The sequence below is a fragment of the Zonotrichia leucophrys genome, chromosome 8 (assembly GCF_028769735.1).
Source record: "Zonotrichia leucophrys gambelii isolate GWCS_2022_RI chromosome 8, RI_Zleu_2.0, whole genome shotgun sequence".
NCBI classification, from domain to species: domain Eukaryota; kingdom Metazoa; phylum Chordata; class Aves; order Passeriformes; family Passerellidae; genus Zonotrichia; species Zonotrichia leucophrys.
The window spans coordinates 24205908-24223975 of record NC_088178.1 but is presented as its reverse complement, the minus strand read 5'-3'; the positions used below and the strand labels follow the sequence as shown (position 1 = coordinate 24223975).

General features: G+C 41.0%; 1 protein-coding gene across 9 annotated transcripts in view; it reads right to left on the bottom strand.

Moving 5' to 3' along the window:
* ELAVL4 (ELAV like RNA binding protein 4) overlaps positions 1 to 18068 on the bottom strand; it is an 80169-nt gene that overhangs the window by 45115 nt on the left and 16986 nt on the right. The window contains exon 1 of one of the 9 annotated variants that reach the window (XM_064720531.1): positions 16215 to 16235. The exons of 3 other annotated variants lie outside the window; for them this stretch is intronic. Coding sequence is in view for 3 of the 6 variants with exons in the window: in XM_064720525.1 (XP_064576595.1) it covers positions 14197 to 14232 (36 nt within the window). In the remaining 3 variants the exon portion in view is untranslated. Of the gene's footprint in view, positions 1 to 9137; positions 9160 to 14196; positions 14236 to 14275; positions 14458 to 14668; positions 14849 to 15446; positions 15780 to 16214; positions 16236 to 18068 lie in introns of those variants that run through there. 5 more of the 9 variants (XM_064720529.1, XM_064720527.1, XM_064720530.1 and 2 more) reach the window with 5 other exon arrangements.

Here is an 18068-nt window from a genome sequence, read left to right as displayed (position 1 = left end):
TCTGTGTTTTAATTACTGGTAATAAATTTTCTTAAATACAGAAAAGTATTGGGCTGCAATTAAATTCTACCAAAATCCAAAGAAAGCTCTAAGTCTGCCTAACTCATCAAGCGCTTACATCTGGATACAGGCAAAACAAATGTTGAAAATTCAAGAGTGACTTAACACCTATGTTAATTTTTTTAAAAACAAAATACAGTTATCCCTGAAGGTACTCTTAAACCTCCATAAGCAAGTAAATCTAGCAATATCTGTGCTCTGAGCAACATCTCTTTTTGTAGACCTTTTCTGACCCAATTTCGGCAGTTACTACCGGTCCTGAAATATTACAGTGCAAATGTCATGTGTGATGACATTCACATGCTACTGGTATAAAGAAGCATTTTATTTTTTGGGGGCAATAACTTGCCAAACTCCCAATACTGCCATATGATACTCTATATATAGGGTAATAGCATCTTTGAGGAATAAACTGCAGTTACTGCTAACAGACATTTGATCATTTAGCCACCAATATTCTAACGCTGACAAATACTATCTGTGGTAGAATTTCAACACTGATTTAGTAAGTTACATATTTAAAATTGTGCATGTATTTCATCAGACTCCTGCTTTAAAAAAATGACCATATCCTGATGTGCTACTTTTCTCACTATGGTAATGGATCAGCAAAATCTGAGGTATTTTAGTTTGACAGATTTCACAAATAAATGCTTTGGGGAAGACAACAGAAGCTTTGCCAGTGTTTTGCAAAACACTGCTTACCAAAAGGCTTGGTATAAACCTCTCCCACAGAGTATCTGCCACAAATACCCATTAGAGCTACTCCTACATTACTAATGTTTCAGAAATACTTCCATCACATCTCCATTGTTTTTTCAATTAATTCAACTAATTTCAATTTATTCCTGCTAAAATATTAGCTCCAACAATAACGCAAAAAATACCTGTATGTATAAACAGAACTATTACAATTACCAACTATTACAAGCTGGAGTAACTGACACTAATCTTCACTTATTACAGTAAATGTGTGACATCCATCTACCATTACAAAGCACAGTTAATGAATCATCTGGAAAACTACCCACAGACTAAGACAGCCTTATCTCCCTATTGCATGCATAAGCAATAGCCAATGGCTTGGTAAATGTAAATATACAATTTTTATATTTACAAAATTCCTTCTCAGCAGTCTAAAAGAAGGGCTGAGTGTTGAACATATGTACAGCAAAAGGAGCTTGCATTCAGCAAACAGTCAACATCCATTCCTGCTATCTGAATTATGTATACTCTACTGACCATAGTCCACAATAAACAAACTAATTTTGTATGTATAAAAAAAAAAAAAATCACAAAAAATCTTAAGTGTTATTTACAGGCACTAAAGAGAAGTATTTCTAAACACACCAGAAGCAATCTCCTCCTAAAATCAAAATCTGAAAAAAATTCTAAACCCCGGAAAATTCATGCAGACATATCCATTTTGAGGACTCAGAAGTCAAAAAAGTTAGCTATGAATAATGAACTGTTCACAGCACCTAAATGCCAAGAAAAAAGATCATGGCAAATTACACCTCATGAAGAATTCATGAGGTCTAATTTTATATTATTTCTAAGTGTTCATTAATGAACAAACTCAGAACATTCTCCCATAAAAAAGAGTTTAGATAAATAATGCAAAGCTCTTACTTTATCTAAAAAAGCTCTTTAATTAGCATTGCAAGTTGTTTGCTTTTACAAGTGAAAACAAATGGTGCCATGGCAGAGGTCCCACAGCCATCTCGTGAAAAACGATGACAAAAGAAGAAACAAACAAAACCTCTCAAAGAAAATAAATGTAGATTCACAAAGGTTTCCCTCATACAATGAGGAACAGGCTTTAACTCCCTGCATATCTGCTCTTTTGAATGGAAGTCAGCACAGTTAAAGTCTGTTCCCCCAGAACTTTTCTGCAGGTGAGAAAATCCCCATTTACAGGGGCTGCCCGACCAGCCCATGCACAGCCTCGCCATCTGCTGAGCCATGAATAGCCATGCCAAAGCCAGGAGGTTGATCCATGGGCATGGAGCACAACACACAAACACATCCAGGCCCCTCAGCCCTGCTCCAGCCCAGGAACCCCAGCCCAGTTTAAAATGCACCAAACTGCTACTTGCTCCATGAGGATTTAGCACATTTTTTTGCAGAATGAGGCACTGGATCACAGAATGTTCAGGACACATCATGCCACCTTCCCATCAGAGTGTTAAAGGAAAGGAACATAAAGTGATTTTAAGCCTTCCTTGGTTCAAAACCACAACTGCAGCCAGAGCAAGAAGCAGGTGCACCTGGACCACACGTGGGCTTCTTCTAAAGCGACCTCAGGACCAGCAAATGATGCTCTGTGTGCAGCTCCAGTACAGATTCTCTTAACTGTAACAACTGTCAAATTTCACTGTCAATTACATTTTTATTAAAGCTTACGTACTGCACAACTAGACTTTGCTATTATTTACCTAATAAATACATCATGAACATGAAATAAAGGGGGAAAATGAAGCTTTTTAGTCTATCTGCCTGGAGGCAAACCCAATACCCCAGAAACAAATCATTATCTAACCCTCCATATTTTGACATGTTCCCCACTCACACACACTTCTACATGCTACATCTTTACCCTCCTTGGAGTAAAAGTCACATTTAATATTTTAAATATAGAAACAGCTGAAAGTCTCAGCTCAGAAAACTGGCAATCTCTGGCTCTCATGGCACGGATACAGCCGTCTTAACTTGCTTTCAGAGTGAGCTGCACTCAGGTCGAAATGGCGTTCAAACATTTTCAGCAAATTCACATTTATGGTGCCACAATAATTGTGCAGAGCACAAAAATGATCCAAATGGAGACAACAAATGCATTCACTTTAAGATGCAAGCCTCAGTTCAAATAAAGGAGAAAATTATTTTCTTTAATAGCTAAATTTATCCTGAACCAGTCCATAATAAGCTTTTTCATGAATATGCTAAACCAAAATATTCTGTCGCCAGTCTGCAGTGAAATGAAAGCAAAGTTTACTGGCAATATTACTTGTTATCACTGCAGTGCCTGAAGGACATAACCCACGGCAGCACCAAGTTGTGCTGCACAAATGGGCAGTAAGGCAGGGACTGCTGCTCTACCAACACAGTGACAAAAAGCAGGCAAAACCTGTTACTTTTTATTCCAGATTTCACAAAAGTGAAATAAAAGTCAAACCAGATGAAAGTATCTAAACAAACTGCTGAAGTTACACAGGAAGCTGTGGCAGCCCTGTAATGCAGCACCCTACCCTCAAACCTGGCCCACTGATAAGGTACAACTCCTAACAACCTATTCAATAATAATGACGCACTAAACTACAGGTTTTTTGAGAGTTTCAGATGTCTTCTGTTCCCATAAAGCACATGGGCTCTACAGTTTTGTATTTGATTTTAAGAACAAAAGGGAATGAGTAGGGAGCAAAAAGTACACACCAAAACAAGTTGCAACTATTTCAACATCAATAGCTACTAGTTGAGCAGTAGGGGAAAACTTTCTTGGAACTACACATCCAATAACTACACTGAAGATAGGAACAAAGGCACCGTATCACATCCTTTGCATAATCTCTTACTCTTCCTGCAGGTACTCTGGGGGTAAGAAATTGGAGGAGGAGAACTACAATTATCATTCACAGAGCTCAGCACTCTGCAAAGCTCAGAGGAAACACAGGACTGGGGAGCAGGTGCGCAGACAAGCACTCCATGCACAGCAGTTTCTGGGAAGCAGAAATGGCACATTTCTAAGGACAACAATGTTTGTCCAGAAGCAGAATATAGTTATAATTCTGTGTTGTGTATTAGCTCAGCTCACAAAATGTGAGATGCTTTATGAACTTCTACTGAGCTTTATCTTCTACTATTTCCAGCTTTTTCTTTGCCTCTTGCAAAGATTATCGGCAACTATGCCTGTTGGAAACATCAGAGGTGCTTGGCTCTATTCTTCAGTGTTCTCCCAGTATCTTTTTGAAGCCCACAGCAACAGCACTTGGGAGATGGTAAGGAAGAAAGTGGTGTAATCAGTGATGGGCGCAGAAGTTTCCTTCTGTCTCTGGATCAGGGTCATCCTTTTCATTAAGACAAACTGACTTTTGGAATGCCAGCCAGTTATCCCCTAGTTTATTTAGAATGGTTTCACCAGCGTGTATGATAATTTCTACCATTAAATGCAATTCAGACAGGAAGAGGCAGGAAAACATAACCTTGACTTGGCAGCATTCAAACACGACTCTGGAACACAGCTTTGGAGAAAGGCATCACCGATAACACCAGGAGAGGAAAATGGATGTGTCCTATTAGATGAGGGACCCAACCAGCTCTGGTTAAAAACCCCTACAACCACTCGGATCCCACAGACCGCAACAGAGGCTGGTGGCAGGGCTGTGTCCTACTTCTGTCCTGGGACAGGCCACCAGTGGCTCCTGCCCACCCGCGTCTCCGGGGTCACCCGCCGCCTCTGCTCAGAGGGCTGCGCTATTTTTGGACTGAAATAAAGACAACACGGTCAGGCTTTCACTTCTGAAGGAACATCTATTTCTTCTTCAATCGCACTTCTACTTCTGCCAAATTCATAGCAGGCAACCCTGTGCCTAAAATTTTACAAGGGCTTTATTTTAGTAATTTCATCATTGCAAACTCCTTCTTATTCCCTCCTGTCTTTTCACTGAGGCTACTACTTGCTCTCTCAAGATGCATATGAAGGCTAAAGGAATAAAAGAAAAAAAATCAAGTCTCAGCAAAAAGAGCTCTTTGATTGACACTCCAAGCCAAAATTTGATGAAACCATCTTCTTTCTCCATGGGCTGCAGATATTAGATACCATGAAGGCAAGAGGTCTCCCAGTGACTGCACTGTCCCTCTTGAAAAAGAGACTGTGACTAACAGAAACCATGTTTGAAATCAGTGTTAACAGGGTGATAAAAAAACAGATATATCACCAAAAACATTAAGGACATGAGGAAAACTGAAATACTGAAGAGGGTCTCTCAAAAGCCTACATATTAGACAGTAAGAACATGGAAGAGATCAACACTTAAGACAGATTCTCAGTCTAAAGGACATGCAGCCTAAAAATACACTGAAATGAAAGCAAAGGAAATTGAGAGTCTTTTTATATTTCTGGTTACTTTCTGAATTTTATTTTTAGCTCAGTTTTGTTTCCTAATCACTACTTACTTGTTTGGTTTACTGACTCTATTACTGAGTTATATATTGCTAATCTGTAACTGAATTCTATTACTGACTTGGGAATATGTATGTGGCACTGTGTACTGACGCACAGATTCCCACGGGGACGTACATGTTCATGAAAGAAGCAGACAGCTGCAAGTCTTCAGCTGCTGTAGACCTGTCACAATTCCACTTTATGCTTTTTTCCCTTTAAGAAAATAATCTAGAATCATTTGCAACCCCAGAGTTTAGTCAGTGAAACCTGTGTTATGAGCCATACTGAAACCTAAAAGCATCTACTTACCAGAAGGCAAAGCAAAGCAAGGACAGTTCAGGCTCTCCGTGAAGCCTAGGAACATCCAACCCCCCACTGCTGTTATTTCTACTGAAGTTCTAGAAACAAAAAGCTACAATTTCCAGAAGCCCTTAAGCAATTTAATATTCATTAAAGTTCACTGCAATAGGATTTCAGCTCCTAAGCCATAAACTCTTCTGAAAATGTTGCCCATGTATTTTTCATGCAAAGCCAGGCTTCTATTAGGCAGGAATGGATGGCTTAGTGAAACACACAACCCAACCAAGATGTTTTAAGGCTCTGTCCTCAACAGGATGTTAATGAAGACACACTGCTAAATGCAATTAGGAAACACTAATCAACATGTGTACATCTCAACTGCTGGCAACAGCATCTCTATGGATACTGCAGCTTACAGGTCTAAGCGAGACAGACCCCAAAATAGAAACTATGATGTTCAGCTAAGTCCTATCTCCATCATAAGAAATGTTTGCCTGCTGCAAGCTATCAGTATTTCTCTTAAAACCAACCAGATGAAAAATAACAAATAAATTGACATCTTTACCACAATTCACCTGCTAGTCTACAGCTCTGTATCACACTAGCATTGCTTATGGAAATAACCTTCTCATAAAACATAAGCATTCTAACTTCTGTAGCATACCCATGGTAGAGAAAGTTACAATGAATTACTGAAAATAATATGCCATCATCTTCAAGAAAGTGAGTGGATAATAGAAATTTTAAGTTTGAGAAGCTTCTGGGAGCAAAATAATCAGAAATCACCTTTGAGACAACAAAGGTAGCTGTTTACTCAGATGGTCTCACAAAACTACCCACAAAATGGCATAAATGAGTATAAATTTTAAAGTACTGCATGGGATAAATATCTCAGTAATGCTTAAATTCAAACAATCTCATGCATGAAAGCATCTATGCTAAACTCAGACTTATTAGAGGATAGGAATATATTCTTCATCAATAAAGGACAAAATATCAAGGACATCTGTCACAGGTCAGGCTAACAGATGCTTATGTTCTATACTAGACAAACTATTAATCTCTGTACTACAGAAGAGAAGCGTGCCACGGGCCAAACCAAACACCTTCCTTAATAAATGTAAATGAACAAACATACCCTGAACAGCAAGAAATTAAAAATGTACCGAAACTCCTCTTCAAAAGCTGACCACACCTTATGGATAACAATCCCCTGGTTCAAACAATTCTGCTCAAGCACCCAATGGGAGCCCTGCCAAGCTCAGTCCCTGTTCAGGTGCTTGGGGACAGGGGGAACACAGACCACCCCAGCTGTCCTGACTCCAAGCCCCACAAATGACATTTCCCTTAGATGTCAAAAAGTAACTGGAAATACAACATCCACTATTAGAGACCAGCAGGGGGAAATGTCCTAAGAGCTGAAACACATAAGAACTAATGCTTGAGTATTAAAAAAGCCAAAGCAACCAAGTTACTGTCCTCTATTGGCTGTGCTTTCCTTAAAGCACACAGCGGCCACAGGCAGGCGCTTTAAACCTGGAGCTGGATCCACTTCCATCCATTTCACCTCAAACAGGCTGGTGACAGAAGTCACACCGTCACTATTAAAACCACTATATCACCCAAGCACCCTGGCCATGGAGGCACTCAGCCCCAGTGTCCTGGTCCAGGCTGGTGCTGAAATGCTGGAGGAGAACGTGGCTCCTCCACCAGCCGCATCAGCTACGCACGGCTGCAAAGCTCCTTGATCACCTCAGAGAACATCACACAAGTAATATTCACTTTTGCACTTAGCAAAGACTAACGATGGAAATTAAACTCAATTTCTATCTGAGCATTTACATTTGCGAGCACTTCTTTCAGTAGTTGGGTGATGACAAGCACAGACAATAAAAAAAGGATTCTAAAAATACACTACTCTTTTCCCCTGGATTAGTATGTCTACAGTTAAATATAAACTGTGCTCTATAAATTATCAAACACAATGTCAAATTCTGAAGTGCTCTCCGGAATCTCTCACAGAGCACACGAAATACAGAATGATAATTCTGTCCTGGCCCAGTTAGGCTAAAGAACAATATGCTACTGTGCTGGATCACAGAGTTAGCTCCTATCAACGGCCACACTAAAAATGGCCACAGCCACCACTGTAGCTGCACACTGAATTTTTCAGGACCCTCCGCATCAAGCAAAGAGTTTAATTCCCTGAACAGCTGCTCTCACAGGAAGGGAATCGACAGCAACATTGTCACAGTATAGCTGGCACAGGCATATTAGGAAGAATTTCCAGCATTCATGCTTTCTGCTAAAAATCAACTTCCCCCTACTCATCTACTGCCAGTAACTTCATTTGGAACAAAGATATATTAGAACTATTTTTATTTAAGAAGCATTTATTTACATACATTATTACTTCTACGGAGTCGTGACTGTGCCTTGTGCTTTACAGAAATAACATCGTTGCCCACAAGATCTTCTGCACATAATACAGGAAAAAGTCACCGACCATCATTAAAAGATTAACAAGGACCAACAGAAGATTAATACAAGCACTGCAATTAACAGTCACATTTATAAACCCTTCAAGCAGGCAGAAAAGCCAAATACCCCAAAAACCTCTGATCCCCAAAGCGGAAAGTGTTAACACTCCACCACAGTGTAGTGACTTAAATATGGGTTATTTCATGCCGTTGAGTCATGAATTTCATGTTATCTAACATTAAACCGCTGCTGACTACGGGTGTCTATGTATCAGCTGAAGGGGACTGAAAAAAGGCCTGGCCTCCCCTCCAGATTAGCATTCAACTCTTTAAAAAGGCTTGTTAGTGTTTTGCCCATGTAGTTTTTTATGACCCTCTCTAATCAGAACTACTAGAACCAGGTTGACTTCCACACACACTAAGCACTTCATAGACATCAAGAGTCTTTTAATTAATTTATGTATTAACCAAAAAAATCCTCACTGTCAAACCTTGCAATGAACTTCTGTCTAGCAATAATAATTCCCAAACTCACAAACGCCAGTTTTGCTGTTAAGAACAGTAGAGAAACAAGGACTTCTAGCAACTGTCCTGACCAGCAGTAGCAGAAATTCCATGTCCTTGCTGGGCAATTAGACATAACATTACAAGAGGAGGCAGTTCTCCTTCAAATATAAATTGTGAGTAAATTGTTGTCTTTGCTGGTTTTCTAGAATGCAACCATGAGAGATTCTTAAAAGGAAGAAAAGCAAGAAGGACACGCGTCCTTCATCCCTCATGTCTCTACAAAGGCTTTTCAACAGCACTCAGCCTGGCAGAAAATACTTGGGAAGTGCTCAGGAAACCACTCAGCCTCTCCAAAGGGGACTGCATGCAACTACAGGCCAACAGGTAGGACCGGGGCACAGTTACCTGCTCCAGCAGCAACCTTTAGGGGCCTCTACATGGAGATCAGGTGGGACCTTCTCTCCGAGCGTCCCTCAGGAAGCGAGAGCCTGCGGAAGCGGTTTGGGGTTCCGCGCGCGGCTCGGCGAGCGCCGCCAGGTGTGCGGCGGAGCGGCCGGAGCTGAAGGGCTGGCGCTACTGGAGAGGCTCCAGTGGCGCTGCTGCCCTCTGCCAACACCAACAGCACTTACGTGGGCACGGACGCGTTACGTGAGGAACCTTCTCGAAGCACTGCAAGCGAGAGCCACCTCCCATAGTCACGGGCGTCTGCTTTGAAACAAACACACGTTATCGCGCCACCTTCAGCTCCAAGGGTCCCCAGTGCTCCAAAGCCACCAAATGTCACCGCCCTGACGCCGAAAACACGCTGGCGCACGGCTCCAGACTGGGAAGACTACCAGCAGCAGTATACAGAATTTTATAGCAATTAGAGAAGTTTAAAATTAAAAGAATAAAATAAATGAAAGCTTATTTCCCCCAGAATTCAAGGGCGAATAATTTCCCATCACAACAGCATTGCTGACGCAACTGCGCGTGCCTTAGCAACGAAGGCGTACTACAGCATTTCCTATACATCATGCCTCTAAATATTGTCAACGCCAGGTTCGTATCTTACACTCTGCAACTACATCTCATTTCCAGAGAGGACACACAAAGGTTTAGCTATCCTTTGTTTTTAATATTTTCTTAATATTCTGTCTTTTCTCCCCATTTAATTAACAATTCCTAACTGGTTCTCAGCATTTCCTGACTTGTACAGATTTTCTTAGCCATTGACGTGAAAGTCCTCATGAAAGGCACTGTCAAGGGTAGAACAATAGGTAAGATGGGCTCTCCACTTCCTCCCTACTTTTTGGGGCTCTAAATAAGCAGTAACGCATCAAGAGCTCCATTAGGGCACACAGATTTTCACTACAGAAAATAAAGCTCAGCCTAATATTGCTGAGCTAATTCTTAATGAATTCATGCAAGCAATGTAAACGCTACAAATAAGACAATGTTAGGCAGTTCCAAGAATTAACTGCATTCTTACTATAATCTCATCTGAGAGTATGTAATTTCTAACACTGATGTTCCAATGCTATTGCAAACTCTGAATATTTAAATGAGTAAACAACAAACAAAAGGTCTCATCTTCAGTGCCCCAAGCTATCATCCAAAACTAGTTATAATTAAAGGTGTGAACAACAGAGTAACAAACCTGCAAAGTCAAGGTTCTGAGAAATTAATGGGCATCACACCACTGCACCAGTTCAAATTTATCACTCATTATCTCCCTGACTAGCACAGTGCTGTTTCACATATTAGTGCCTCCTTCTTTCCTGCAAGCCTTTCCTGCCTTTTCTAGATGGCTAATTTTATACAATTACTGCCTCTGACACACTGAGACCTTTTCTCCCCCCTTTCTTCTTCTTGCTGTAAAGCTAGTGACCTACAAAAGCCCCTTGCACCTAAAATATTCCAGTATTTAAAAAAGTAAAGACTGATCATTTCACGGGAAAAGCAAGCAAGGAGTCTCTAAGTATCTGCTTCTCCAACCTCTTCCCTTTACATTATCTCAAATGGTTAAACAAACCCCAAGGCTAAGGCAAGGTACAGATACCCTTTAAACGTGTTTTATTAGGATTTAATCTATCAATCATACTTGTTGAATGGCAACACTGCCCTCCTCTTCAGAAAGTTCTTTAGAAAATTAAAAATGTGCCTTCTTTTGAAGTTGCACCAAGTCCTACACCGCTAGTAACTGGACATTTACAGAAACAGTTGGGAAGTGTTACATTACACAAATGTCCTTTCCCTCCTCATGCAAATCCCAGCATTTTCCTTTACATCCATTCAACTGGGAAAGGAAGATACACATGCACAACCACACACACAAATACACACGTACCCATCTCTTCCTCCACCCTACACAGAAAGGAAAAGAGCAAGAGAAGGAGAAGAGTGCAAGGGGGAGGGGTGACTTTCCATCACAGATTAGTGAATTTTGCAAAATCTGGCCTATCCCTTACAGAGGGACCATGCTTCTTAACATCACCTCACTTATAATAAAACTGTTTGTGCCCCCTTCTCCCCCAAAACCCCAATGACATTGAAAAAATACTGCATTGCAGTATTTGCCAGTGCATCGGAGTGTATCCAGTTAGCTGTCCCACAGACAAACAAATGTACATTTTAATGTGTCCAGGCATGTAAATGAGGTGTCCAGAGGACACAGACTGCCAAAACAGACAAGTGGATTTGTCAAGTTATCTGCATCTCTCTCACCATAATATTCCCTGCCACTGTCCATTTCTTGCCTGGGCTGTTTGCTGAAATTATTTCCAAAGTCCAAGCTCCCAAAGAAGACACCAAATTCCCCTGCCAGAATACAGGATGCAATCATACCTTATTTCTTCTGAAAAACCTCAGGGTGTAGAGTGGCTCTAGGTTATGTACCAACAGTATGACAATTACTCACAGAAAATAACCTGCATTTAATTAGTACACTCCCAGCATACCAAATAGGAAGGCTGAGGAAAAAAAACATGCCCTGTAAGTTAGAAGATATTATTTAAAAAAAATTAATCCATTAAATATATGTAAGATTAATGCAACTAGATTTTCTTTCAATAGAGTCACAATATTTAACGGGACCAAATAAAGATGATGAAGACTATTTCAAACCCATTCAAATGGGATTTTTAAGTATACCCCTTCCAGCTCATTGTAACCATCCTTTGTCACAACAGCTCGGGCTCACTTTGAGAGAGCTCAAAAAGGTAAAATTAATAAAGAAGAAAGCAAAGGAGGCAACCAAGCCAGTCACCAGTGGAGAGGCATCCCTGTATCTAACATGGGAACTTGATTAGCAGAGTACATGAGGACAGGATTTTAAACTGATGGCTGGTATTCACATTGCATCAATATCCAATTGTAAGATTGCCTCCTTGCTGACTAGTACACCAAGACAACAGTTTTTAAAAAAAAAAAAAGTCATTTCTAAGGACAACTACATTTTCTGTATCTTTTTTGTCTCAACAGAAAGGTTTTACGTTTTCATCATTTAGTATTACTAGCAATCTTAATTCTATTTCACTAACTTAGCAGCTATTTTTTCTATAGGAAGATTTACAATGCAATCTTTTACATGCAGAAAGAAAATGTCACTATGTACATGCAGGCTGCATTCATTAATATAATCTTAAAACAAAGAAAAGAGGAAGATCAGGGCAGGAACACGTGCACCGTAAAACAAGGATTGCATTATTTTTAAATCTTTGTAGAAACACGAAATTGAACAGAAAATGAAAATGTAACTACTAGCTGATGACTCTTAAAACAATGCAGCTGTGTATAATAAAAGGCACCCTTATTTATTGTCATGACTAAGTTAACAGATTTAGAACACAGTATCTCTGTTTTGGACAGAAGAAAAATTATTTTACTCTCACGTATAACTACAATGCATGTCAGAATGCATCTCTGCACATGCACAGACTGTAAAATACGGAATTTTACACACGCACACACCCCCTCAAGATTTTTTCTCCCCCTCTACATTGTAAAGCAGTGCAGTTTTCAGAGGGCCATTCAATCACTTTTTCACAGAAAGGACTGCAGCAGAAGCAATACTGAAAACAAATTTAAAAGGGTATTTAATTTTTTAAATTCTTATTTCAACCAAGCACTACTATCCCCGCTTGAATTAGCATTCAAAGTAACCCTGCACCAGAGAAAAGAATAAAGTAAAAATATCTGCAAATCCGAGGACAGAAAGAAAGGCGTGTTCTATATTCCTGCTTTGCTTCTTATGCCTCCTGATGTGTGATAGATGAACGTTTTCTGGGCAACCACATTTTTATATCTTTTACGCTACTGTCTATCACTTACTAGTCTACTACGCTTTTTTAACACTTCTAGCACCACCAGCTATTTCCCATTATTGTTTGCCACTACAATTAAGAGACCATCACGATTAACAAAATATTCAGCCGTGGTTTAAAAAGTAGAGTTGCCACAAGGAGCCCGACACTGGAAGTGGATATTGCTCCAGCAGATATAGAACAGACGGTGGCTAAAGGTGGGGCCGGAGACGAAGAGAAGAATAATTTCAGTATTTTTGTCAATTCCTCTCAGTGCCTAAACCCTAAAATATGGTGAACTCCCGTGAACCGATTATTCTGCCATATAACCATCTGATTTCATAAAATTACCAATATCACTTAACACAAAATCACTGCTTAGGGTAAATTCATTCTACCTACTGTTCTCATAGGGACATTTGCTGGAAAATTCTAAGAAATGATTTGCAGAAGCTATCAGCTGTGGGAGTTCACTATTATACCTCTGTCAACTTCATTCAATATAATTTACATTTTTTTTATACTGCCTCACAGGATTCCTTGCAATTTTTTGCACGTACAATTTCACAGCAGGGAGGGGGAAGAAAAAAAAAAAGATAACCCTCTTTTGCAAAGGAGAAAGAACAGATGCTTAAAACCAGATTTCTAGAAATCACTGTAAGCCTGAGCCAGAAATGTAATTAACACCTATTTATAAAGAATAATTAAAGTTGTGACTGCCACAAAGAAGAGCAGAGATAATCGAGGTAGCCCCTGCTTCTTTTTTTTTTTTAGGTTTTTTTTTTTACACTGTTTGCAGTATTCCCACATGATTGCCACCTGCTCCCCCACTCAGCTTCCCCTATGCTCGTTTCCCCGGCAACCTTTCATTGGCTTTTCCTCCCAGCTATCGCTTTCAGTTCGGCTGCTCAGTCTAATCTTATTTGTTTTACACCCATCAAAACAAGCAGCTAGACAAAGACAATCCTGTAAGAATGGGAAAAGACCGTCGCTTTGTTTCCCCGGTTATAATAAATATCCGCGGCAAAAGTCTGCAAAACGTTAAATTAGGGGGGAAAGGGGGGGTCCCCGCGCCCCCCCATGCCGGGGCTGGCAGCAGGGCCGGGCATTGTGCGGGCGGCCCCAGCCCCCACCCGGGTCGCCCCGCTCGGCGCAGCCCCGGTGCCCGCAGTTGTGTGTCTGATCATGCCATTTTGCACAATCTGTAAGGAAAAGCACAAAAGAGGGGACGAGATGAGCACGTCCGGGCTCCTCCGCCAGGAGAATACGGGCTAAAAATAGAAATACTATTTTTCACATAAATGGCTTTGACTTCTCCCGGCATTTAAAAAAGCACAAAACAACACGGCTCTCTTACCCCAACCCCCCCAACCCCAGCCCCCACCCCGACACAAAAAAAACACACCCTTGCTTCCATCCATGCATCCATCCACCCATCCATCCATCCATCCTCGACAGCACCGGCTCCATGGGAAACGCGATACCTGGATTTTTAGAGGCGATTATGAGGTTTGTATTTAAGGCTGGTGTAATAGGAACGGAGATTAAAAGGCATCATCGGCCGCCCGCTCCGCCAGGCACACGCGGTACCATGACACCGTGACTGTCAGCAGAGACCATCCGCGCTCAACTGAAACGCAACGTTCAATGGAAACGCTGTGGAGTGCCATCGCGGCTAGGCACGGTAAATGGATGTACAGATACATATGCACACGCACAGGCAGACATATCCCACCGAAAAAAAAAAAAAAGAAAATAAACAAGGCTCTCTAATTTTATTTTATGACTCACGATCCGCCGCCCTGAACAAAAGAAATTCGCGAGGCACACGAGAAACGAGACAAAACCCCACGAGCAGGCTCTCCCCGTTCACTTACCATTTTCAAGCCATTCCACTCCATCTGTGATCACAAAGATGGACCCTTACAGCCCCTCACAGAGTCAAAAGCAAAAAGAGCGTTATGTAAAAGCTGACATTCCTTCTTACAGCGCTGCTGCCCAACGATGCAACAAAATCGACATATACTAGGCACTGCAACACATACAAGCCTCCTCCTCTTTTTATGAGGTCACGACAGGAAACTCTTTGAAATACAATATGCAGCATTTACTGAAGCTCATATAAATCACCCTCTTTTAAAATTACCATACCTATTGCGCAGTCCACCAAAAACAAAATTACCAATCTCGAGGCTTTTTTTTTTTAAACATTTCCCCCCCCCCCAAGGATTTTGCTCTGCATTTGTATCTCCAAAATGTCAATGTGGAAATTAACTCTCCCCCACCCTTAAAAAAAAAAAAGCCTCTTCTTCCTTTTGCATTTCAGTTAGCCACATACCAGCCTTGCATTAGAAATGAGCTTTTCTCTTTATTCTGAGAGAAATCGCAATTACCTTAAAATGACAAAGTACATCCTTTATTAAAGGATACGCAGACATTAAATATGAAAGAGAGAGAGCGAGAGAGAGGGGGAAAGAGAAAGGGAGGGGGGGAAAGGGAGAGATCATGTACAAACAGATCAGTAGCAGAAAACTAAATTCATGGGAAAACACAGACTGAGAATGATGCAGATTCGGGGAAAACCTGTATGTTAGCTTCTATATCTACCTCTATATAAACCCGCTACGATCAGATTTTAAAACTACTAATACCTACCATAACCATTCTTAATGGCAAATATTGGGTGTCTTGAAAGGCTTCAACTCTTCTAACGGTTTTGCTAAGGTTTCAGGGAATTATTTTATTATTATTATTCTCTCTTTTTGTTTTTTTGAAGAGCCACAAAGCACACTGCTAGACGTTTGTGCAGCGAGAAATTATCGATAATAAAAAATAATAATAGCGGCAGCGATAATAATAATAATAAATAATAAATAATAATAGCTAAGTATATTATCTCGTTGTCTCAGTGTGGTGCTGCGGCGGGAGGGCGGCGGCGCCGGCGGCGGGCGGAGCGCGGAGCGGCGCGGGGCGGGACGCGCGGAGCGGAGCGCGCGGAGCGGCGCGGGCCCTGCTGCGACTGGCGGCCGCCGTCGCCCCTTTACCGCCATTTATGGGACCATCTGTCAGCGGCGCCGCGCGCTGATTGGCCGAGCGCGCCGCGCGCGCGGGGGGGGCGGCGGGGGGGGGAGGGAGGGTGTGTGTGTGGTGCGTGTGGGGGGGGAGGCGTTGCGACATCAGGTGCTATTGAAATTAGCCGCTGCCAGATTGACAATGTTAATGATGCGGTGACCTCTACAACAACAGAGACCAGATTTCTGAACTGCTGCTTGTGTCTAGTAATTAAGGCCCGGTTGAAGAAACAACACGCAGCCCCGTTTTTTTCTAAAATTTTTTTTCTTTTTTTTTTGGTTCCCCCTGTTCCCACCCCTGGGCCCGGCGGTGCCGTACCTCGGCCATGCTCCAGTGCCTACATCTCCTTACCTCCTGCGCGCCCCGCTCCCAGGTCCGGCGTATTTTAACCACCTTATCTTTTTCGACAGTTGCTTTCCGGAGAAATGCATATTTAATGATCTGCCTCTAGGCTTAAAGGCACAACAAAAGCACTTTGACGTGCATTTAAAGCTGCATTTATTTTCAGGTACTATTGATTTTAATAATCAACCCATCTTCCTTCCGCCCGGTGAGGTTTTTTAAAATACGTATTTTTAAAGGAGTGGATTTGATGTTGCTGCCACTTGACAATGTCTAAGGCACAGCAGACACCTCTTTATCGGGCGCTCCCCCTGAACGACAGTAGTATTTCAGAATTATTTTGCCACCTCGCTTCATTATTCTTCAGCTCGACAGGAAATAAAACAACAGCGAACTTTGGGCATTTAAAAGAATTTTTTTTCCAGCCTTCGAGAAACGTGCTTAACTTAACAATGCACACTCATTAATCCTCCGCTCGCTGCCACTGACAAACTAACAAAACTTCACTTCCAACAGCAATATTTTACCCCCTTCCAACCACGGCAAGTTCTGTAAGAATTCTCACAAGTTAGGAAGCATTCATTTCTTTCTCTTGACTCGAGAGGTATTTTCCTAAAGCATGCTCTGTACTAAGTAACCAGGCATAGCACTCTGTAATTACAACAAACCTTGAATTTACATTTATCTCAACTAAAGCAACCGAGTATTACCCTATTGATACACTCAGGATCGTTTAGTTTTACCATCCACAGATTCATTTCAACAACTAAATACTTTAAAAAAAAAATCAGTACCACTGAAAGCATTTTTAAATGAAAGAACTGAAAACCGAGAAAGCTAGGATGGGCCACATTGTAAGCTCACTTAGCTCTTTCCTAGAGAAAGAAAACCTGACTACAAACCACAAAACCCATTTTCAAAACACATAAATCAAATCATTGTTCTACCAATTTCATCTTTTAAAAAATATAAATATTCCCTTCACACTACTAAGCTGGGGACTGACATTCAGTACATTTTAAATTTCTTTAAACCACAGATACGCTCAAACACACACAGAGACTAAACACACCAATAAAATGTATGAAATGTAGCAAAGCTCATAAAATCCAGCTATACATAAACCAAGCAAGGAGAAAAATCACACTTAAAAAACATCATACAATCTATTTGTGGAATGAGCACTGAATTCAATTAAAATATGAACAATGTGAAAGGCTGCAGAGGATTTCTCTCACCACGCATCTCTCTGAGCACATTTGTAGCTTAGTAAAAACTAACATAGATTAAAGGAGCCTGTAAGATACATTTCCTAACTCAAATTTAGGTGACCCATTAGACTGAACACACAGACATCAAAATGCTACAACAGCTAGTATATTACCACAGATTCCTGTACAAACATACATCAAATATTAAAGTTAGACATGTAATGCATATTTTTTATTTAAGGTCTCTTCAGGGGTTAATAACACCAGAGAAGGCACCCAGAAATTATTTTTAAGTCTTTTCAACTTCAGCCTACTTTGTTACTATAAATTCGTTGTGCATATCAAGATTCAGCCATTTTTCTCAAACAATAATCGCACGCTGCTCCTCTCAAAAATTAGCTAATCTTATCCATCTATAAATCCAGGTACTCTGCACACTGACCGCTTTCCCAAAAAGCGCCCCACACACGCAGCCTTCCCGAGAAACACTAAAACAAATGCTCCAACATCCTCAGAGGCCTCTCTCTGGAAAGACAAAGGCAGAATCCTATTGTTGAAAAAGTCAACCTTATTCTCGTGTTTCCAATAGTACCATTTATCTTTCAGGGAAAGGGACTGACCACCGCATCACGGTGGTGACATTTGTAAAGCA